Raw genomic sequence first — 25,671 nt, forward strand, 5'->3', positions numbered from 1 at the left:
AGATCAGATCTGAACTTACATGGAGGAGTCTTCTCCTGACTCCAGACCACTCTATCCTGTGCCATCCTAGCTGCCCACAGTCAGGAAGACATAGATTGAAATCTAGCCTCCAATATTACTTGTTTGAAACTGGGCAAATTACTTAACCTTTCCGTTTCAGTTTCCTCCTTTGTAAAATGGAGATAATAGCACCTATCTTCTAGGGTTATTGTGAGGAAAAAATGAGAAGATTCTTGTAAACTTTAAAGCACTATATAAATGCTAATTAGTTATCATCATCATCATTTTGCTGTTCTCGTCCATTGGACTCTTTGCAAGTATAGCTGTGCCTACAAATAATAATAATCTTAAATGACCAATTTTTTTATTGTGAAATGAATGTGGACTATTCATCACTTGCAACATTATCTTATAGAAAATAATTGATGCTTTTTGTTTGTATATCACAATCATTTCCCCCAGTATGTTTCCCCAATACTATTAAACATTACTTTGTCCTCCTATAACAGCTTAAATTACATTTTATCTGCATAGCCCCATATAATCTCTCATCATCTCTTTTTCAAACCTCTGATTAGTCATTATGATTAACCAGAATTTGCCTATTTGTATGTGTTCTTTTTCTATTTACATTACTATACTAAATATGTGTGTATATATGTTATATATTTGTTTAGATATACGTATGTATTTATATTTTTTCTTGCTAGTTCTATTTCCTTAGCTCTGCTTCATTTTTTTCTATTACTCTGAATTACTCACAGTTGTAATTATGTATGACCAGTACCACACTATACCAATATGTACCATGATTCATTCTGCCTATTACCCAATCTCCAAACATTCATTTTCTCCTATTTTTTGCTACTGCAAAATCTCACCCAAGTGTTCCATGTGTATCAATGGACACATTAGGACTTTCCTGTACCATTGCCGTAATTGATTCCCCATTGCTGAAGTATCCATGAATTGTATTGACGAACATAATTGAAAGTCTATCATCTTGCTAGGCATATAACAACATTAGCTAGTGTGTGTTATACACACATACAACAGAGAATATTATTATATATGAACCAAGTTCCCTGAATATTTTTAGCCAAGCCACTGACATGCTAGAGGTAGACTTACGAGCTGCCCCTTAATGACTTTCGATTTTATTGTTCCTGACACTGGTTCTTAAGTAATTATGCTCCTGTTCAATTTCTTTCAAGTACATGGTATTTCCCATGCTTTTCACCATGTGAGTCCCTTTGGCATTTAGTACAAGTTAGCCTGTTTGATGCTGGAAAATTTGAAAGTATGACTTTGGAACTGAGTATAATGAGATTTCTCTTCAGAGCAAAAAAGCACGTGACTATTTTAAAAGTAGAATTTTGTCATTTTGCTGGGAAAGTGCTCTTTTAATTAAAACTGAGTAAAGGTACCTCTGAAAACTTTCTTTCCTTAGGATTTCCAATTGAACCAACATATGGCAGTAATGGGGTACTTGACATGTAATGGACAAACAGAAAACATCCATTATATTGAATCAAAATGAACATTCTCACCACTCTAGATTGCATGAGACTGTCTAAACAGAGGTTTCCCTGCCCCGACTGAATTCATCTTCAGTGGAAAGACAATGAAATAATCTATGTGTAGTAATAGAAAACTCTTAAAATGTATTTAAATATTGAATGTGAATGAGGTGTCAATGATTCAGTGACACTATTTTTATCTACCTCAGGAAATTGATTGGTTATGAGCAATTGAAAGCCCATTCAGTGTATGATTTTCTGTGCAAGAAAAAAAAATTCTCTTAATCTTAAATTTGATATATTCAACTTTATATCCTTCATGTGTTCAGTTTTATTTACGATGAAACCCTGAGAATTCTCCTTAGCCCTTCTCAGCTTTTCATTGCCTGTTTACTCTAAAAATCCCAAAACTTAGATTTTCCTTTAAGTCATATGGAAACAAAGGTTGCTTGATTTATGAATGATAGAATCTTTTCAGAGAGGAAGTTCTTAAACTTTTATATGGCATTTCCCTTTCAGAATCTAACAAAACCTATGGATCAGAATTATGTTTTTTAAATGTATAAAATATAAATAAATATGAGTACAAAGGGAATTACTTTTGTTAAAATTATCATTAAACTCTTTTTTTAAAAGTTGGACAGGCCCAGAGTATGAACCTTTAATCTAGTAATCCTTATAAGAAAATGGCTAGGATAAATCATAACTAATCAGCCCCAAACAGGTATTCTTTTTATGAAGAATATCAAGGAAATTAATTCTATAAATCCCCTAAATAATTATAGAATCCCAAGGTTGGAAGGGACTGTAGAGGCCAAAAAGTCTGACCCTAATCTGGATACTTTCCAGTCTCAACCAGTCTGTTTGATGATCCTAGAGAGGGGGGCATCTTACAAGGAAACAGAGTCTATTTTTAGAGAACCCCAATTTATAGACAGCTTATCTTTATATTATGATGAAATCTGCTTTTCTAGAACTTCCATACAGGACAGAGCACTGTACATGAAGTTAAAAGATTCAAATTCAAATTTAGCCTAAGACACTTAACTAGCTAAATGACTATATGCAAGTTACTTTACCTCTTTCAACTTTAGTTTCTTCATCTGTAAAATGGAAGCCCTTCAAATACTTTAATGCTATTGCTATGCATCCCTAAAGCTTTTCTTTTCCAGGAAAAATGTTCATAGTTCCTCCTACGTACCCTAGTCTCCAGCATCCTGAACTTCCTTTTCTAAATGCAAGTCAGCTCATTCTTCCTAAAATGTGTCATCCGGAATTGAATAGACTATTCCAGATGTCTTTGGACCAGGTCCCAAAATAGTGGAATTATTACCTCTCTCATTCTGCAAATGATGTCCTAACCTTCCTAGAATTTACCTTTTCAGGTACCATTGAAATCAATAACTGCTCCTGTCAGGAGATGTCTCTTCTAATCTAATTGAAATCACTGCTGTTAGAATTTAAGTCTTTTTGTCGAACTTTTCCTGTTCTGTGCTCCATAGAGATGGAGAACAGCTGTTTGTAGTCTCTGTAATAATTCTTTTAACCTTATAGATCAGGGGTGAAAACCTTATTTTTTTCCTGCCAAGATCCATTTGGATATTTATAACATCATTCATGGCCCATACAAAATTATCACCATCTAGGACTCAAGCAATGGGAGGTAGTTGTTCAGCTCACCGTCACCTGCAGTCGCCGTAGCAAATGGTTTCACAAGCCTTATATGACCCATGGGGCAGTTGTTCCCCACCCCTGTTCTAGATCATCATGCCCTTCCCTTGCCCTTTTCCTTTAATTAAATAACCCTAGTTCCCTTCATGTATCTTATTTTCTACCATCAATCCCTTGTTTTGTTCAATTATTGATCATTTCCAGGTTCTCTTTATTCCTCTTTATTAATTTCCTGATCTAAATGGAGCTTAAAATATCAATCATGGAATTGAAAACTGGCTAGTCTTAACTAGAGATGTCAATTTCCCAAATTGAGGGGCCATCAGGAGGTGGAGTGAATGTACAGTGATAGCCTCCTTCCCAGGAAAAGTAAAAGAAAAAGATCACATGGGAGAAATCACAGGGTCCGAGATTTAGACAATTAAGGGACCTGGTTGTCATTGAGTATAACCCTCTCCTTTAAAAAATGAGATATCTGAGACACAAAAACACTTCACCCAAGTCACAGGGCTGATACCCATTTTGGGGGGAATTTTGGCTGGGGATTTTCTGACTCTAAAACCCGTTTTCATCATTGGACAAGAAACTGCCTGGAGAGGACAGACAAGATGATGAGAAGGGTTAAGGGTTAAAATATGAGCTTGATACTCAGAATGATGAGGAAAGATACACAGGCTACAGAGATAATAATAAATAGCAGTAGAATAGATCCTGAAAGCAAAAAATGGACCAATTCAAGTTAGGAAGATTTCAAGTAAAATTGAAACTTATTTTATAGATTTCTGATACAAATCTTTCCTGCCTGCTCCTTCCAACTTAGTAGACAGAGCTACTAGGGCCCCCTAATCATTATTCTAAAGTTAACCTGGGAATGAGTTTGATTAGACTGTGACCCCACCTTAAAGACTTAGAAACTCTGCCCCGGCGCAGCTCATCCTTGAAGCCTTTTCAGTTTGGATAGTAGTTGGTGTGGTCTTCTCCCCACCATTATGAGTCTCAGGAAGAGGACGTTTGTGGATGAAAATTGGAAAGCAAAGAGTGTCTTTGGGCCTTTTTATTATTTCTGATAGCTTCATACTGCTTCCAGTAATCTGGAGAGCTTTTATGGGTGGGCAGTCCTGCTATGTGACTCAGTTTGGTCCTTAACTTGCACACTGATTCTGCAAGAATTGTGTAGAACTGTCTCTAGTCAACCAGGTACCATAAGAGAAAAAGTGCTGGATTAAAGGCAGGAAGACCTGAGTTCAGAAATAAATAGTTAACACAGTTAGGAACTCAGCTAAGTCATTTCATTTCTCAGCTTCAGGGTCCTCATCTTATATAAGTAGATATGCAAGATACAGGATTATTGTGATAAGCAAACAAGACTGATTTTGTCTCCCTGTCTCTTTGTGTGTGTAACACTGTCTTCCTCTGTCTCTCTATATTTCTCTCTCTCTTCCTCTGTCTCTCTCTGTCTCTCTATATTTCTCTCTCTCTTTCTCTCTCTCTTTCTCTGTCTCTGTCTGTCTCTCTCCCTCTCTTTATATGTATGTATATCTATATATAATGAGAGAGAAAACTTAGCAAAACTTAAAGCATAAATCATAGTTATTATTATGCTAGCTGGAGCTCCCACTGGATTACCTGGCCTTGCTTTTTGCTGTTTGGACTCCAATGCAGCCTTTCCTACAGGTCTCTCAACCCTTTTCCAAATAATCAGATCTCTCCTTCTAGACCGGGCAGAAGCTTCCCCACTTCTACTCTCTCTGGGCCTCTGAATCAGGCCATAAGAGGTAACAAGCAACTCATATCTTTAAGCTCAATCTTTCTCTCTAAACTTCCCCATTATCACCTAGGTTCACAACTCAGTGTCCACCTAGATTCTTCATCTCACTCCACAGCTCCATAAATTTCAAGTTTGTAGCTCTAGAGCATCTCTGTTTCCTTATCTCACTCATGTAGCTCTAGGCCCCAGTCAGTCAAGTTAATCAAGTTGCTGCCATGTACTTTAGCTCCATTCACCTGATTATTTCCAACCATCTCTATTAGACTGTGAATTCCTTGAGAAAAGGAAATGCTTGGCTTTTTTTCCCTTTATTTGTATCTCCAATATTTAACACAATGCCTAGAACACAGTTAGCACTTAAGAAATGCTAGTTGATTGACCAATATTTTCTCTTTGGAACTCCAAGTGCCTGTTTCTCAACTATCCATCCATCCATCCATCTGTATTTCAAGCCATTCATCCATCCATCCATCAACCACCTCTCTTTAACCCTTGTCATCCATTACCTTTACCCTGTTCTCTATACCACTCTTTAAACCTCTCAAGCCCAACTCCATTGCTCTGTTTACTTCAAGACCAATCATTCAACCACCCACTGACTCAAAACTTAATTTGGAATGTTCATGCAGACTCCCACTACTTACTGTATTTCACACCCCATCAAGCGATCAAACAAAGTTAGTTATATGTTTTTAAATGCACAGACTAGATAGATGAGTCAGAACAGAACTGTTCCAAGGAAGAACAAAAGCTGACACCTCAAAGTCGGTATTTAATTTCATGCCTCTCAAACTCCCTAGAAACTTGCAGAAGAGCCTTTAGTCTATTTCCAGTATCCCAGGAAGGCAAACGAAACTGAAATTCTACATAGTCCTAAGCTGGTACGCGGATTTCCTGATTATGTTACCTGGGTTCCCTTATTTTATGGCAATTTTAAAATAGTAGTACTTAGAAGTGCACTATGATTTACTTGGAGAAAATATAATACTGTTACTTGTAACTCTACCAGTATAAAGATATTGCTTTATAAAATTCAGAAAAATAATATGGCAGCTTAAAAAACCGGATTTTTATTCACTGAGGGTCACTTGCTTCCATTTAGTCATGGGGCTAGAAGCCTCTTGATTGAATCTGAAAAGAGATGGTTGTTTATTAAGGGATAACTATAAAGAGAGCATCCTGTACTGACTAGGGTGCTGTTCAAGGTGCTAGTAAGTGAATTATTATGATTTCATTTGATCCTCACAACTCTAGTGATAAGTACTATTATTTTCTCCATTTTACATGAGAAACTGAGTCAAGAAAGGCTCAGTAATTTGCTCAGAATCATGTAGCCAGTAAGTGTCTGAGGCCACATTTTAATTCAGGACCTCTTAACTCCAGGTCTGGTCCTGTCACCACTGAATCAAAATATTTAAAATATAGAACAATTACAATTAGTCATCTGGATTGGTAGAAAGTTTTATTACTACATTTCATTATGTGTCATTCCCTATGCTGATAAGATTGCAAGTCCAAACCTAAAAACAAGAATAACATTTATATAGTTAACAAAGTACCTTCTTCACAACAGTCCTGTGAGATAGGGAGTACAAATATTACTCTCATGTAACCAAGGAGTTAATGTTCTTCTTGATCTTAATGCGCTTTATGAAAAAAGAGGCTTCTTTTCCAAAGAATTGTAGGTATGTCTGGATAGGCCAAAGTGAATTCACCTGCATAGAATCTGACAATGTGGTTAATTATAATTATAGTCATTTTCTTGATCCCAGGCTTAATATTGTTCTAAACAATCTGTTAAGCATTCCAAAGAAAATAGCAATGAAGCTTGAAGAGGACGAATACTCTGGAAATGATGTATTAATGATGTATTTAGTTTTTAGAGCCTGAAAGATCTTAGAGATCATCTCTTCCAGCCTCCTTTGAGAAGCAATCTGTCTTTCCCAGGTCAAAGTCAAGGAAATGCCAAAGCTGAGACCATAGCCACATCTTCTGATTTCAAGTCCACTTCCTGTTTCCTCACCAAGTTTGAATTCATAAAAAAAGTAGTACTTCTACGGGCCTGCCACTGGACTAAAAGTTGGGATTACCAAAACAGTTCTTGTTTGTCAGTAGTTTACATTTTAATAGGGGAAGACAACATAGAGAAGTTAGAAAGGAAAAGATGGGGTGTCAGCAAAATGGCGTGGTTTGGGATGTCATAGAAGAACCTGGTGTCAGCAAAGATCAGGTGAACACCCACCTCTCAGAGCCCAAGTAGGGTCCAAGGAGAGCATCCAATTTTGGGAAATGTATATTTGATATTATGACACAATAGTATCATGTGTGAAAAAAATCGGAAACAAATACCTAAAATGATACCATCTGAAACAAAAGAAAATGTTTTGAACCAGTATTATACGAATTGTAGCGTGATCATTTTGGTTAAGTAGCTGGCTCTGCTTCCTTGTTCTACTTTAGAATCTCTCCTAACATTATCTTTGTATGACAGGAGGCTGTTCATACTGATGATCTATGATTTACCTTGAACTTGGCGTGTCCATTTATTTTGAACCAACAAAATATGCCTTGCCAAACCCAAAGTTTTCTATGCACATTCACTGGGCTCTTTATCTCCATCCAGCATTATAAGGGCAGTTAGATGGCACAGTAGATAGAGTACTGGCCCTGGAATCAGAAGGACCAGAGTTCAAATTTGGCCTTAGAGAGTTAACACTTACTAGCTGGATGATCCTGGTCACATTACTTAACCCCAACTGTCTCTCAAAAATATATATAGCAATTACTTTTGATATAATAAAGGAATTGGTGGGGATGAGGTTGGGGAGGGAGGGAGAAAACTATACTACAATAGTCAGAATCTAGATAAACAAACTCTTGGTTTTCTAATTGTGAATGTATTGTTTTCTTGGGAGCATGGTTTTGGAGTCGAGTTGCAGACTCTCTTTTTAGTAAACACCTCCTGCCCAGTGCTAGAATACATCAATTAGATCTTCATCCTCATTTCCAACTGCAGGTGTGTCTGTTGCACTAATTGACTGCCCATCAAATTGGAATCTGATCTGCCTTATTGACAAACTTTCATTTATTATAGGCTTTCAGTAATTTCTGAAGTGCTATGTGTCTCTTAACTTTAAACTGCACCACTGAGCCATCCTGTCCTGCTACTTTCAAACTAAAACGGGCATTGTTTTCAGTCTTAACTGCTTCCCCACTCTTCTCAATCAGTTCTTGGTGAGGGCTTGCTTCAAAAAACAGGCATTGAGATGGGCACACCAAGGGAATGCAGTAGCAGAAAGAGCAGGAAGAAGAGGAGGAAGATGAGGTGAAGGAGGAAACAAAGAGAAACGAGAAAGAAAAGAAGGGGGGAAAGAAGGGGATAAACATTGATGTGATTTTCCTTGTGTGGAAGAATTGGTAATTATAATTCTAGGTCCCAGTAGGTAGTGAGCAGATGCTCAGCCATACTTCTTAGAATCATGATCAGGAAGACTACTTAGGGATGCCGGGGTGCTCAATTGCAATCCAGGAAGTTTGCAGTTTTCTCAGATGCTTAAATATATGCCACAATCATATTTACGAGTGGGCAAATGCTATGCATTATTCAAAAGTCATTGTTTAATTGGGTCATTGTGTCTTGCCATGAAATAATTGTGCACTTCTGGAATGTGCATACATAAAAGAAGGAAGAAATGTGACATATTTAGACCATTAAATAATAGTTTGAGGTGTGTCTCTGGTCCAAGGCAAATTACCATTTTTCTGTTCGCATTAATCCAGACAGTTACTATACAAAGTCACTCTGCAATGTACTTGCATAAGTGGTGCATTCATTTGGGGAAAGTTCTGACTCTGCATAGTAATCCTGGATCTGCCAAGTTCCTAAAGAACAGGCTAGCCAAACAGTAGAAATAGAGCAGAAGAGATAGAGCAAAATGCAAAAAAAAAAAACTCTCCGCCTTTATCCCAGGAATACTGGGGGATGTTATCAGAGAAAATCTCATCACTCATATAATTCAAGGTCGATGAGAAGCAAGTTCAAGAAAGCATGAAAGCGAGCAGAAGCAGCTTACCCAAAAAGCGGTTTTGTGAAGAGACAATATGGGATGTTTCATAGTTGCTTCCATATTTCAAGGATTCATTTTTTCAGTGGTTTAATGGGTCCATGCCAGTGTAGATTACTTCCCCATTATGAACCAGCATGTTGTCTCAGTGGATTACAATGGCCACCACATTTATCACTTGATAGTGTTGTTTTCTGAATCTTATTAGCCTGAATGCTTGCATGGGGAGGAGGTCCCAGTTCTTTTTTGGTGCTGTCATCATAACCAAGTGAAATTCTGATGTTACTTTTGGTCAGGGTCACAAATTAAAGGCATTCTAAAGGAAGTCCCAGGATTGACCCCAATATATAAAATCATTTCTGCACTACAAATTAAAAACTATTAAAAGATGTCTTCTGTTGCTCCTTCTTTTCCACTCATTATGTATCCCATCCCTTCCCCACATGGCTAGTTGGTGCAGTGGGAAGAGCACTGGGCCTGGAGTCAGTTCAAACAAAGCCTCAGATGCTTGAAAGCTGTGTGGCCTTGGGCAAGTCACTACACCCCTATTTTCTTCAGTTCCTCATCTGTAAAATGGGGACACTCTGGAAAAGGAAATGAAAAACTGCTCCATTGTCTTTACAAGGACATTAGATGAAAAAAAGCAATCACAACTAAACAGCTGAAGAACAATGATAACAATAGCAGTAACACCCTATTTAGTTATCATTCTTGTTTACTTAGTCCAAGTCCTACTTAGAGATTATTCAATCCAAATCAACTCACTTGACAGGTAAAGAAACCACATCCATTTGCATGTAAATAAGGCTGAATTTGTAAGGTACTTTACTAGATAAATATCCACACTACAAAAAGGATATTTGAATTACAAAATAATTCACTGAAATATAGACTGGCACTAATGAGTTTAAATAGGATTGGATTTTTAAATTATACAAAATTTTTTCAGAAACCCATTTATTGTGTAAAGCAAGTTACATATGTAAATGCATATGTGTGTGTATATTGGAGTGTCTAGAAACAGAAACAAAACGCACTAATATTAACAATCAAGAGTAGATAGATATTTGATTTATAGTTGGAGTGAAAATGAAAGAATTAAGCAGGTCAGCCAGTCAACAAAATTTATTAAGCACTTATTATGTTCCATACACTCTGCTAAGTGCTGGGGATACAAAAAAAGAAAAATGCAAGAAATAGTTCATGTCCCTCAAGGATCTTACATGGTGCTGAATTCATTGTAGGGTCTCAGTTTTTTAAAAATCATTTATTGATTTTTTTAAATAGTGAAATACTAAAGTATTTTACATCGATATGTTGGTAGTGTGATCTCACCAAGGAGACCACATCTTCCTCTGGTATTCTTTGCAACTGACACATGATTTGTCCTCCTGTGTGCCCTTTGTCCACATCCTCCTCATAAATCCCCCAGGGAGAATCTTCCCCACATGCTGGAGGCCTTCCTTTGGGGCTTCTTAATATTTCATGGCTCCCAGGGATGCACTCAGGCAGTCCATCTGTTGTCCTTCACGCTTTCTACCAGACAGACCCATCTCCTTTTCCAAGCATCCATTTCCTTGATGGTAGCTTTTATTCTACTTCTCTCACCCAAGTCATTTTTGGCATGGTGCTACAGCCTGCTTATACTCACCAGGTGTCTTCCCATTGTCCTTTGGGTCACTTGCAATTGTGACGTTTCTGGGTACCCCGGGACTACAAGCCATATGGCAATACCAGAATATTAGATAAGAGAGATAATCTTTATAAGAATAGTATTACTTTATTATTATCTCCACTAACATTTGGGCCAACAAACAGCGTGTTCGTTATTTTATTTATTTTCAAAAAAAGATAATTTTAATGAATGAATCTGTCTTAATCATAAACATTATTTACTGTTACTTCCTTTTATTCTTTAGTCACGTCTTGAATTCTTTTCAATGCAATGGAACCTATATTAAGTTGTATGTAAAGCATTGTCCACATGTCCATCAGGAGGGAAATTGAGCAGGAACAGGATGTTCTAGGGCATGCTTTCTTTTAGAAACAAGATTTTCCATGGCATTAATGGGGAGGAGGGAACAAATTCCAAATCGGTGAAATTGCGTCCTTTGGTACAGTATGGTGACATCCTGTCTTATAATAGAACATGTGTGCTCATTGTGGAAAGTCTGTGCTGTGCAGGGGAAAAAAGTTTTATTTAGCTGACAGAGTCAATAGCAGACTTTGTGGATGTAACATACTTTCTGTGTCACCAATTTTTTTTTCTTTTTTTCATGATCATTACATCTTTTGCTCTTTTGACTACAGCACGAGTTAGTACCAGCCTTCTCATATTAAAAATAAGCCCTGCAAATGGTTCTACCATATGTTGGTTAGAATAGATCACTAGAGAGAGTGATATCAATAAAACTTGGATCATAGATCAAAACCTAGAAAGAACCCAGAGGCCATTCACTCAAACTCCTTCATTTCACAGATGAAGACATTTACCTGAATTCACATGGATGATAAGCATCAGAGTAAGAATTGAATTTAAGCTCTCTGACATCATAGTCAATGTACTTTCTTTTTTTTTTCCTGAAGCAAATGGGGTTAAGTGACTTGCCCAGGGTCACACAGCTAGGAAGTGTTAAGTTTTTGAAGTCAGATTTGAACTCAAGTCCTTCTGACTTCAGGGCTGGTGCTCTTACCCACATAGCTGCCTATAGTCAATGCACTTCCAACTGTCCCATCCTGGTCTGACTCTCCCCTCTCTTGGGTCTGATGTGCAATCTGTAATTTCTTTCACACCGGAGTTTCTTTACTTTGGCTTTAGTTCAGATATACACATTGATATATGTGCAAATGTATGGATAATGAAGCATTAAAGAGAATTTAACTCTCCTACCATAAAGTTTATTTCCAAAATATTATCTGGGATATTCTTGAATTTAGTTTCAGTTTAGGGTGACTACATTACAATAGTTCTATGCTCTAATCAATGTTTTAGAAATGTTTTTCTCTTGTTTTGTAAATATATATCATTATATATATATATGTATATGTATTATACATTATATTATAATATACTGCATTGTTGTTGTCATTCAATTGTTTTCAATCATGTCTGACTCTTTGTAACCCCTTTTGAGTTTTTCTTGGCAAAAATTCTGGAGTGGTTTGTCATTTCCTTCTCCAGCTCCTTTTATAGATGAGGAAACCAAGTTAAACAGGGTAAAGTGACTTGCCCAGGATCAAATAATTATTACATATGTGAAGCCAGACTTTAACTCAGGAAGATGTCTTCCTGACTCCAGGCCTGGCATTCTCTCCACTGTATAATCTAGCTGCCCTCGTGTACATTAATTTAAGATGGGGAATCGTAATCAGAGAAATGGAGAATTTCTGACCAGAAGTTGGGATTGGTGAATCATGGAAGTATCACAGATAATTTCTGTGGTACCCTCTGTTTCTCAGATGCTCTACTTCTACAATATAATATATATATTCTATGATTTATATAATATCTGGTCTATAACTCAAGGAGGGATCCCATCTGATAGCAAAAGCAAACTAGACTGCAAGAATCCCAGGAGATGGAAATCACTTCTGCCTGATGCAGTGCATTGGGACAACTTTGGCATTAGGGAGTTTTTTCTTTATAAAACATGAATCTGCCTTTTTTACAACTTTCACCCATTGTTCTTGCTTTTGTCTTGTGCAGTGATTCAGTCTGACTAAAGCACTCAGCCCAAAGCATTTAATAAGCATGTGAGAGAACAAGACTCGCCCTTCTTTACACTTGATAGTCTCTAAACTATTTGAAGATTTTTCTTTTGAAATCTTTTCTTTTTGGTGGCAACTATTCCAGTTTCCTTCTACTCATCCTCACAAATGGCATGATCTCTGCTCCCTTCAATATGCTAGGCATCCTCTTCTGGACATACTAAAACTCATCAGAATTTTTCTGGAAAGATGGCACCTATGTGTGGTAGGCTAAGAGTGTATCTTTTTGTAGAAACTGAGGAAACCCGAGTTTGAGGTTATTTCTTAAGTCTGTACAAAAGCTATTTGAGTTCAGTTCAAAGTGTAATAAATTAGTACAGTTAGTTCCAGTTTCTTATTCAGGTACTTTATTATATTCTTGCGCCGAGAAACAAGCATTTGTTTTTGTCCCTCAGTGTAGCAAAGATGAGAATTGGGTCATACAGTATCTATTCTATGGGGCAAAGTAACATCTTCTATTCGCTTAAACCTTATTGCAATTATCAGAGTGAATCAATTTGGAAAAATACAAATCCCCTTTTATCTATCCACCATAAACTGAGTTGTTGTGCTATCTTCTTACTGGGTCATAATGATTCATGGCCCTTTTTGAAGAAAAAAAAAAAAAACTAGTGTACCATTATTTAATGTTCTTATCAAAATGGCAAGCAATCACTTCAGCAAATCAAGCTGTTCAAGGCTTTTCCCAGAGAGTAGAAATAAAATAAGGTCTTATTTTTTACTGCCCATTATTGTCTTCTGTTTCATAGATTCTGCCACTGAGTTTTCATTGCCTAGAGTCAAAACAGTGGGAAATACCTTTTTTAAGCAAATATTTTTAATAGGAGTCATTTTCACTGGGGCAAAACCCATTTAGTGATCAAGTAATCTTCATCTATATCTTACTACCGAACCAGATGGAGGAGAAAGTGAGACTGGTGACTTTATACAGCCCTCTCTCACTAAATCTAATTCATTTGCAAGTCATGGCATCTCCTCCCTGATGTCATGGTCCTCTTCAAGAACAAACAACAGAATCAATATACAATCACTTGCCATTTCAATGTTATCTCATTTAAATCATAAGTATATAGAAGCAAGGACAACATCAGTTCAAATTACATTATCAGTAGTTAAGATGGTTCCTTTTTATATTGGCTACCATACGTACATTTACAGAATTAAAATACTGGAGGAAAGTGTCATTTCTCTTCAGACATTGTTTAATAAATGTTCGGGGGGAGATAGGAGATTGTAGAGGTCAGAATGGCAGCTAATAAACATTTAAGGATATTATATATATATATATATTGAACTCTGGTCTTCCTCAATCCAGGTTCTTCATTCTCTCCACTTACCATTAAGCTGTATGTGTGTGTGTATACATATATATATATATATATATATATATATATATATATATATGTGTGTGTGTGTGTGTGTGTGTGTGTGTGTGTGTGTGTGTGTATATATATATATATATATATATATATATATATAAGACCAGAGTTCAAATTTGACTTCAGAAACTTACTGTGTGACCCTGGATTAGGCATAATGACCATTTGCCTCACTTTCCTCATCTATAAAAGGGAATAATAACAGAATCTCCCTCCCGGAGTTGTTATGAGAATCATATGAGATAAATGAATGTAAAACATTTAGAACAATGTCTGACACATAATACTTTGTAAATGTCAACAACTATCATCATTATTATTATCTGTGACTATATATATATTGAACATTTGAAAAAATGGCCTTGTAGTGGGATTTTTGCATAATGATAATAATATTTGTTTGGTGTCTTTATAGTTCCATATGTGGCAAATGTACTGACATATCCTTTTGATATTCTAAGTACAGGAGAAGAATTTCCATAGAATGCTATTTAAGAAGCTGTAACAGGAATTCCCCAGAGTTAGAGACTGCTCTGTTTCTGTTTTGGACAGATGTTCCTGATTGCTGGGGTTTTTTTTTTGGATATATGCATGTGTGTGTGCTTTAACTACAAACTCAAGTCAACAGCAGAGTTTTTGTCACTTTTTTTTCTGTTGGTTTGGTTTGATTTGGAATTAAACTTGTAATTTCACTGATCTAGAGAATTCTGGGAAAGAAAACTGCCATTAACAGTTTAGGACATTGCCTACATTGAAATTTAGATTCTTAGAGTGTTGCTGGAATACTGGAAAATTAAATAACTTTCCAAAATTGCACATAGTAGGAATCAGAGTTGAAACTTAAATGCAGGTTTTTTGGACTCTGACACCAACTCTGTAAAGACCACATCACATCGTGATTTTTTAATTGATTTAATTGATTTAATTAACATTTTTAATTGATGTTGTTTTTTTTCCAATTTGCAAAAATCTGTGTTCTTTCTCTTTTACCACCACCACTCCCAAGTTAAAAAAAAAAAAGAAAGAAAGAAAGAAAAGCTCCTACATCAAACATTCATATTCAAGGAAAATAAATTTCTGCATTGTTCATATACATAAAATGTATGCTTCATTGTGTTGTAAGAATTTACTGAGTAAAATTCTAGATGTATGAAAGCTTCCCTCCTTTGACTAGTTCAGATGGCACTAAGGTTAAAATGTTGGCCATTCGTCCTTCCCCTTCTACTTTATTTGTTAAATCTTCTACTTGCATATTTCTTTTATTCGAGATAATTTTGTTTAACCTTCCTCTTTCTCCCTCTCCTTAATATTCTTCTTCTCTGTCTCCATCCTCTTTTCAAGATCATTGAGATGGAAAAGAACCAAGCCTTCTATCTAATTAGACACCTTCTATCTAATTAGACACCTTCTATGACCCCTGATAATTACAGATTCAGAAGGGGCAAATATATTAGCTCCCCATATTAGAACATAAACTGTTTGTCTTTGCTGATCCATGTGATTTCTCATCTTATGTATCATTTTATTTTCCACATACCTGTTTTCACTGTGAAATACTGTAAATTTTCCTCCATTTTTTCAGTCTTTTGATTTTACTTTAATATTTCTTATCTCATGGAATCATTAGGTTTTATTTAGTCCATTCTACGTTTGAGGGAATTTGTTGCTGGAGCAACAATTTTGTACCTTTTGTGCCAAGCCATTAGGTTAAGTTGTTCCTTTGTATAAAAACATATCATTTTAATAGCAATGCTCTTTCAATGATACTATGGTTACAAATCTTAGGCACCACACTCCCCAAATTCAAAATTTCATAGGAATAGAGAGATACTGGTGGGAAGGTGATAGGTAGGCTAAAGTATATTATAAACAATGAGTTGTATCTAAGAAGTACCATAAAAGATATCAAGAATTAATTATACAATCAGAAAAAGAGATGGGTAGGTCATGTTGTGAAAGTGAGAATACCTCAGGAGGTGCTTCCTTAACACCATTGAAATGTTACAAGACCTAGAAAAAGATCTTTTAATGACCCATCTATGCAACAAGTGCAATAAATCCTTTGTGAAGGAATTGTAGATTAATATAGTTAGGAATCACATAAAATTAATTGATGAAGATTATCTGCTATATTCTCTGTTGTGTACTATATCCACATCAATAATGTCTTGAACCCATTGTGGTTCATCATATTTTCATCCTAAGTCTTTTAGAATTATTTTGGATCACTGTATTGCTGAGAATAACTAAGTTATTCACAGTTGATCCATCATACAATATTGCTTTACTGTGTACAATGTTCTCCTGGCTTTTCTCATTTCACTCTTCATCAGTTCATATAAGTCTTCCCAGGTTTTTCTTAAAGTATCCTGGCTCATCATTTTTTATAACACAAAAAAGCATTCCATCACAATCATATACCACAATTTGTTTAGCCATTCCCCAACTGATGGACAAAGAATTTCCAATTCTTTGCCATCACAAAAAGTTGCCGTAAATATTTTGTGGCTATAAGTACAAGAAACAAAAATAAAGTTTTATGTAACTTTTTGGGAGGCTCATAATGTCTATTAGACAAATCACAAACATCTGAATATAGAAATAAGGGTCATGGGCAATAGAACTAGAAATTAGGGTATTCTCCAATTAGCAAACATTTTTATTTCTTTTCTGCAAAGATGATGGAAGTCAATGTGGTACAGTAGGAAGTAGATTGGAATTGGAATTAGAGAGCATTAGTTTGAACCCAAGCTTTGAGAGAACTTGGACAAGAAATTTAACCTTATTATCCATGTTTCCTCAACTGTAAAGTGAGGATAATAATAGTACCTCTCTCTCAAGGTTGTTTTAAGAGTCAAAAAGAATAAATGTAAAATACTTTGCAAACCTAAAAGTAACATCTAATTGATATTTGATATTATTGTTAATATTTTTATCAACATCATTATTATTCTAGCCACTACACCATGCTGACATTTTAAGAGAACTATTAAATAACTAAATAATGACATGGCCTGACCAGTACAGAATTCCTTTCCCATTTGAAATTTTCTCCCTTATTTTCCCTGTAGGATGGCTTCATGAGCTGGGAAAACGTCTGGAATCTCCATACTATGGTGGCAATAACACCTTAGGAGGCCCATCCATCCGAAGTGCCTACATTGCAGCCCTGTATTTCACCCTCAGCAGCCTCACCAGTGTTGGATTTGGGAATGTCTCTGCCAACACAGATGCAGAAAAGATCTTTTCCATCTGCACCATGCTAATTGGCGGTAAGTAAACCATTTTCCTTTTTTCCCTAAGCAGGAACGAGCTACTCTCCAAACTATTTGTCCTTTAACCTTTGTACTATGTACTACAACACATGAAACAACAAAGTTTCAGTTGGAATTATTCACAATAAGAATTCAACTTTTTCTAGTGATCATTTTTTAGTATACAGTATTTATGCTAATACACACTAATGATGTCAGGGAATTCCATTTGGAAGAAAAGTTTATCTATAATAGCCAATTAGGAAACAATTAGGAACTTGTTCATTTTCTCTATATAACTGTAATCACAACTTCTTAAACCTGTTGTGGTTATGAGTAAAGAAGATTCTAAGTCTAAGTTTGAACAGTTTTTTTGATCTCAAATTATCTTTCATTCTTGCAATCCAGTCAATGATGTCAAATTTTGTTAATCTATAATGTAATAAAGATTGCAGTGGATCAGCTAGAGAGGAATACTGAAAGAAAAAAATGAACTATGAGAACTTCCATAATTAAATAATAAGAAACAAACCTCCCTACCTTACATTGTCAATCTCAAAGCTTGTAGAAGGTTGGAATGTGTCGTTTGAAAAAGTAATAGTCTTTGTAGTTCAGTTACATTTGAGAAAGTTCAGTGGCCAGAATGTATAGTTAGGTTCCTATTAGTGAAAATAACAAATCCTGTGATATGATCACATGTATTTGAATTCATCATTAAATACATTTAATATGTAAAATGTAGTAGTTAGTCCAGTCCCAGTGGAAAATTTGAATAACATGATCACTTCAGAAATTAATTTTTACACTTCTTAGGAAAACTATATGAACGTTTGCTAGAGTTTGTAAAGTTCTTGTTAGGATATTATCTGATCAAGCCATACTACATTATGACTTCCTTATGAATGATAATCTAAATGCTATAATATTCCGAACCATCTATGATTCCATGATCTCCTTCATATAAGCATATTCTTTAATTATGATTATAAGTAATCCATGACTGTTTTCCTATGAGATTTTACCTCATGTCTTCCCCTAAGGTTCCTGTAGACAGTCCACCCAATATGCAAAAGAGTTTCTTGTTCTCTTAATTTTGCATGGGTATAAATTATCTAAATGGTCATTCTATCTGTTTTCCCTAATTCTTGCCATATTCCTGGCTCATCTTCTTTTTCAACACTTACTCTTTATAATTTTCATTTTTATGTTTTTTTAACCATTGCTTCAGAAAAGACTTAGGAAGACTTTGTATGAAGATGATTGGCTGTGAAGTTTCAAATAATTAAGCAATATTTATTAAATACATACTCTAAGTTCTATTTTTAAACTAAATGGGGAAGACAAAGAGAAGGCACAAACACCTACTACTCTCATAAAGTTTGTGGGCCAGATGGGGTCATAGAACATTCACAAATATAAAATAGTTTCTAATATCAGGTAACACAGAAGTGTTAAACGAGTGAAATATAGAGAGAAGGAAGAGATCACTGGGACTGGCATTATCAAGAAAAACTGACTTCGTGAAGACAAAGAATTTGTAGAATAGAAATTGGATTGTGTGACCTAGCAGTCTTTCTACTGGCCTATATCCCTAAAAGACCTTAAAGGAGGGGAAAAGACCCACATGTGCAAAAATGTTTGTGGCAGCTCTCTTTGTGAGTGTTTGCCCATCAATTAGAGAATGGCTGAATAAGTTATGGTATATGAATGTTATGGAATATTATTGTTCTGTAAGAAATGACCAATGGGATGATTTTAGAGATTTCAGAGAACTGATGCTAAGTGAAATGAGCAGAACCAGGAAATCATTAAACACAACAAGACTATATGACGATCAATTCTGATGGACATGGCTCTTTTCAACAACGAGATGATTCAAACCACTTCTGATCTTGTGATGAAGAGAGCCATCTGCACCCAGAGAAAGGACTGTGGAAACTGAATGTGGACCACAACATAGCATTCTCACTCTTTTTGTTGTCGTTTGCTTGCATTTTGTTTTCTTTCTCATTTTTTTTCCTTTTTGACCTATTTTTTTTCAGGCAAGATAATTGTATAAATATGTATACATATATTGCACTTAATATATATATATATATATTTTTTACCATGTTTAACATAAAGAAGAGAAATTGGGTGGTGTGCCCTAAAGAAAGATACTTAAATAGTGAAATGGGCTGGCAGTGGTGTTAAATTACTCCCGTTTCTTAGAAAAACATAACAAGAGCTTGATGAATTGTAAAGTAGAAAAGTCTTAGCATTGCATTTAGAGTAGGAAGAAATCTTTCAATCTTTCTTTTCATAGAAAGGGAAACTGAGGCCCAGAAAAATCAAGTGACTTGTCCAAGATTAAAGTAGCAGAACTGGAATTTGAACCTAGGTCTCTGATACCAAATTCATACTTCATCCTACTTCAGCTTTGTAGTCCATTTATTGAATGGTCTACTTTTTGAATTCATGAAACCAATGTTAAAAGGAAAGCCACTTCAAGAGTAAATACAGTCTGCAGCCTTTAAGTACTTTGTACATATCCTTCAGTTCCTGATGGAAGTTTTGAGAAACACTAAGGATCTGAGGACTTAAGCCTAATGAATTAGAATTTGCAGTATCTGTCAGATATGCTGGTCTGTTCTCCATTGATTTACCCACTATTTTCTGTACAGTCAGTGACTCATATTTTCCTAGTGCATAAACCATTCTCTGCAAGCACAGCAGTTTATGAAACAGTGTTAACTCTTTCAAGCTATGATATCATTTGGACAATTTTTCTGCATGACATAAATGTATATCTGAATTAGACGATGATGAAATAGTCTGATAATTATAATAGAAAGCCATCTTAGTTCCCTTGTGTTTTCTCTGTGTGTATGTCTCTCTGTCTCTTCTTCTCTCTTTCTTTCTCTCTCTTCTTCTTTCCCTCTCTCTCACTATCTCTGCCTCCATCTCTCTCACCTTTCTAATCATCTGCCTATTTAGCTATATATCTATCTACCTACCTATCTATATCTCTATCTCTCTGTGTTCTTATCTCTCCATATAGTTGTATGCCCTCAGTAAAGTATAATTAAAGGCAGAATGAATATTCTTGGTTTCCTTCAAGGTTCATTTCAAACATCATCTTCAACATGAAATCTTTCATGACCCCCCCTTACTCCTCCAACTGTTGATGTTCTTTGCCCTGATTATTTATTTTGTGTTTACTCTGTATTTATTTTGTATGGGGGAGGGGTGTGTGTGTGTGTGTGTGTGTGTGTAGTATCTCCATCCACAGAATGAAAACAGCCTGAGCACAGGAATAATTTCATTATTATCTTTCTATCCTATTCTGCCTGCACTGTGCCTGATGCATAGTGAGTATTTAAAAAATACTTGTTAACTAGTCAAGATGGCACCTAGGTGCCAGATAGAGCATTGAGCCTGGAATCAGGAAGACTTGAGTTCAAATCTAGTCTGAAATACGTACTAGCTGTACGAGCCACTTAGTCCTGTGTGCCTCAGTTTCCTTATCTGTAAAATGACCTAGAGAAGGAAATGGCAAATTACTCCAGTAAATTTGCCAAGAAAACCCTGAATGGGGGGTGGGGGGGGTGGTCACAAAAAGTTGCATGTAAATGAAACCACTTAACAACTAGGTAGAACATTCCTACAATTTATTTTCCCTAAGCTGATGTACCCAGGTGTCACAACTTAAAAAAAAAAAAAAAAAGCTTCCCTCCTTTTGTGGCCCATTTTCTCTCCTTGGCCCAACATAGCTACACCAGTGAAAAGGATGAAGGCAAGAATGGTTTTGTAGCTTTCAGCTATGAAAGTGAAGACTGAAAGTATACTACAGCTCCAAAATAGAAACAGCAAGGACCTGAATATCCTGAAAATAAAAAACAGGAATAATTTTTCCTCACAAGGGAATGATATGGTAAGATAATATCAATAATAATTATAATAATGATAAAATAATATATAATAACTGGTACTTATGACACCTTTAGGAGAGTCAGTAAACAAAGTGCTATGCCTGGAGTCACCTCAGACACTTCCTAACTGTGTGATCCTATGTAGGTCACTTAACCCTATTTGCCTCAGTTTCCTTATCTGTAAAATGAGCTGGAGAAGGATATGGTCAACCACTTCAGTACCTCTGCCCCTCCAAAATCCAAATGGAGTCACAAAGACTTGGACTCTGAGGAAAATGTCAACTTTCAAAAGGTTGTGAAGTTCTCTCCCTGAGTAAGCAGTATAATGTAGTATAATAAGAGTAGTACTGGATTTGGCATCTGGGTTTGAATTCCAACTCAGATACTTACTGCCTATGTAATGTAACAAAAGTCTCTTAATTTCCCTAAGCCTCATTTTCCTCTCTGTGATATAAGCAAATTAGATTAAATCACTTCTCAACTTTTTCTGTATCATGGGCCCCTTTGATAATATACTGAAACTCATAGACTCCTTCACAGAACCAATTTTAATTGTATAAAGTAAAATATGTAGGATCACGGAATAAATCAATTATACTGAAATAGAACTTTTTTAAAGTTCATGGACCTCTGACTAGATCACCTCAAAAATCTCTTTTCACCCTAAATATTTGATCCTATTATTTAATTTGAACCTCAAAGTAACCCTATAGGGAAGGCAGTACAGGTATTAATATCCCATATTTTTTAAATATGAGGAGGGAGTAAGTTCAACTACTTAGTATATATGAGAGGTAAGATTTGACAACAATTCTTTTTTTTTTCCTCCAAGTCTAGCACCCTATTCAATTAGCTTTTTGAAAGAAGCCTTCTATGGTCAGTGAAAATAGCACAGTGGGTTGGAAGTTCAGATTTGCTTGGAGCTACTCATATGGTCTTAGACAAGTCATTTTATTTTGGTAGGCCATCTATAAAATTAAAGAGTTCGAAAAGATTGCCTCGGAAATCCTTTTCATCTGCAAAGCTATGATGCTATGAAATAAGCAGAACTGCCTTACTGTCTTTGTGATCTGTTTTTTTTTCGTCAAGTAATTGAGAAGTTATCATCTGATCATAAGTTATAAGATAATAGGTTGAAAATTTATCTGAACGTCAAAGTATATTTTTAAGCATGTGAGAAAGGCCCTTTGGGAATAAATTGGGGAAAAAGAGAGAGTACTTCCTAACTGACAAGGATTTAGACATTCCCAAAACAAACTTTGAAATGTAGTTTAGATGACTAAGGATGACAGTTACATTCTATTTTTTTCCTGGTATAAAACTTACAAACTGGGACTGGGAGAACACAGTAGCCTTAAAAAAAAATCAAGAAATTTTGTAAGACAGTACATTAAAAAATTACCAGCTAAAGTCTAAGTCTTTCCTTGTGTTGGAAATGAGACATTGGAATTATGGTGATTCAAATAAAGAATAGTCCTTCCCCATCACCCTTCATGAATGCTACAATGAATCCAGTAATTCATTTTATTGATAATGTACAATTATGATGCTAAATGATCTGAACATATTACCTCTCTTACTTTTAAGTGTTTTATGCACATTATAATTAAGCAAGCAGAGTTAAAATCATCTACATAATTAAGGAAAGCAAAGTTAAAATAATGGAATCTGATTGTTCTCAGTAGCCAATTTAATCTCCATGAAAGGGCTATTACATATTTTTAAAGATGGCAGAGCTTCCAAACATTTAGCTTATGAGGATATTAAGGGATCTGATAACTGGGATTTAATTTCATTGACTTGTAGCAGAATCGTTTATTACTTCACTGACAAATGAAGTTCTTCAGTAATCAGACAACATTTTGGATTAAGAATTTTCACACAAATGAAGCCAGAATCTCACACAAAGACCACACAAACTTGAAAAAGAATGGGTTGAGCTTATAACTATGCGATATAGGAACTTTAAAAAAATTAGTGACTTGTTTCATTTTTAGGGATGCAGATTTGAATAATCACCAATGAATTTTAAAATATTGAAATTGGTGGTGGTGTTTTTTCCCTTTGATGTATTCCTTAACATTGTGGTAGCTTTGGTAGAGTATGGTTGAAACTGAACAAAAGAATGTCTATGATCACCCTGAGTATTTCAAATTCTTAGCACCATGCCTTGATATCTCATAAGTATTTTATTGCTTATTTGTTGATTTGATCAAGAAGTCAGGAAGCACTGTAGTACCTTGGAGAGTGCTGACTATTGAATCAGAAGTCCTGAGTTCAGATTCTACCTCTGATAGGATCTTGGGCAAGTCACTTTATATAAAAAGGGACTTGTATTAAATCATTTCAGAGGTTCTTGCATATTCTATTTCCATAAAACTATGAATCTACAAAGCCTCATTGTCATTTATATAATAAAAGGCTATTAAACAATAGTATTCTCTATTTTCTGCATTTTGTTTCAATGGGTATCTATGTGCTTGGTACCTGTATCTTTGCCGTAATGTTGTTCATAATAGATTATTGGGATTTAATATATGATTTATTCTTCTAAGATCATGTTCATTTCTATCCAGACATTCCTTATAACTTTGTTCATAGTAAGAAGGATTGAGTGTAATAATAAATAACTAGTTTTTATAAAGTACTTAATGGTTTGTGAAAAATTTTGCAGGTAGTATCACTTTCTTCTCGTAATAGTCCTATGAGGTATATACAGTAAATATTTCCATTTTGCAGATGGAGAAATTGAGGTAGAATGTGGCTAAATGACTTGCCAGGATCACAAAGGAAGTAGGTATCTGAATCCAGAGTTCACTCAAAGTCCAGTGATCAATTCATTGGACTACTTAGCTGCTTCATGTGAGACTCATTCCTCCTAGATCATATTCGAGAAAGGGTCAGTGAGGATGAAATAACAGCTCATTTACATAGCCCTCTGTAGTTTTTAATTGCTTTCCTCATAATCCTATAAAATAAACAGTAAAAGTCATTTTATCAGTCCCCTGTCACAGATCCATAGTCATATTAGTGCCACAGTCAAGACCACAAAATATTATGCTGCTTCTTTATGAAACCTATGGTGTAGTCTGTTCTTAACAGCACCCCACAACACAGTACCCAAAGACAACAGCTTAGTAAGACTAATGGAGACCCATCTTGCTATATGTACCTCTGTTTCCCCCCAGCCTTGATGCATGCTTTGGTCTTTGGGAATGTAACTGCAATCATACAGCGAATGTACTCCAGATGGTCTCTCTACCACACAAGGACAAAGGATTTGAAGGACTTCATCCGTGTCCATCACCTGCCACAGCAGTTAAAGCAAAGGATGCTGGAATATTTCCAAACAACTTGGTCGGTCAATAATGGGATTGATTCCAATGAGGTAACAAGCACCCTCCATCCATTTACCCTTTTAGACACAAGCCATATTTCCTGTTTGTTTTCCAAAATGGAGAGCATTACAGATAAAGATCAATTCCCACAACAATACACAAGGAAAAGGGCACAAATATAAAGGTAGTATTTATTTTTAGAACTCTTCAGAAGCAGATAAATCCTATTTTATCTCCTTACACTGCCATCAGTTTTTATTTAGATTGTATCAAAGCCCTGTGCCTGACTTGGCCATTGGCCTAAATTGACCAAACAATCCCATTCAATAGCTATTTGGAGTTAAATTTTTCACTACTTAATTGTTTGAATTAACCCAGTTGACCAATTGTTATAACATTCTGAAGACAGCAAATTCCTCTTGGGCAGCTGCAAAGGTCAGTTCTTCCAGAAGTATCCCATAGGTCAACTCATAGCACTCCAATATTAGCTAACATTCAGAGGATGTTTAAAGGTTAGAAAAGGACTTTATGTGTGTTATCTTTTATCACAACAGTGATAAAAGTTAGGTGCTGTTTATGAATCCTATTGTACAGATGAGGAAACTGAGTCTGGGAGAGGTTAAATGACTTGTCCAGGGTAATAGAACTAGTAAGTATATGAGGCAAGATTTGAATTTCTGTATTTCTGACTCCAACTGCACCCCTCTCTCCATTTCACTACCTAGTTGTTTCCAATCATTCAGGCACCTTCCAAAGACTAGACAATCATGAATGTTCTTTTGGATATATGAGAGGATACCTGGATGAGGTAATCAGGAGTCAGAGTTCAAGGTGGAGAATAAAGACATATTCCATTTTCACTCTATAGTGAAAGTCAGATGTTGGGATCCCAGAATCTTGTCTACTCCCTTCAATCTGTCTTAGCAATGAATCATTAGCTCTTTTTTCAGTTATTTGTAAGTGAAAGGAGAAATAATAATAATAAGTTATATTCATGG

At 35.6% G+C, this 25,671-nt stretch overlaps 1 protein-coding gene across 1 annotated transcript in view; it reads left to right on the forward strand.

The window, feature by feature from the left end:
* The window catches only part of KCNH8 (potassium voltage-gated channel subfamily H member 8), a 381,840-nt gene that overhangs the window by 271,196 nt on the left and 84,973 nt on the right, over positions 1-25,671 (forward strand). The window contains exons 8-9 of the mRNA XM_003772021.2: positions 17,242-17,442; positions 24,524-24,723. Of these exons, the coding sequence (XP_003772069.1) occupies positions 17,242-17,442; positions 24,524-24,723 (401 nt within the window). The remainder of the gene's footprint in view (positions 1-17,241; positions 17,443-24,523; positions 24,724-25,671) is intronic.

The sequence above is a fragment of the Sarcophilus harrisii genome, chromosome 5, assembly GCF_902635505.1.
Source record: "Sarcophilus harrisii chromosome 5, mSarHar1.11, whole genome shotgun sequence".
NCBI classification, from domain to species: domain Eukaryota; kingdom Metazoa; phylum Chordata; class Mammalia; order Dasyuromorphia; family Dasyuridae; genus Sarcophilus; species Sarcophilus harrisii.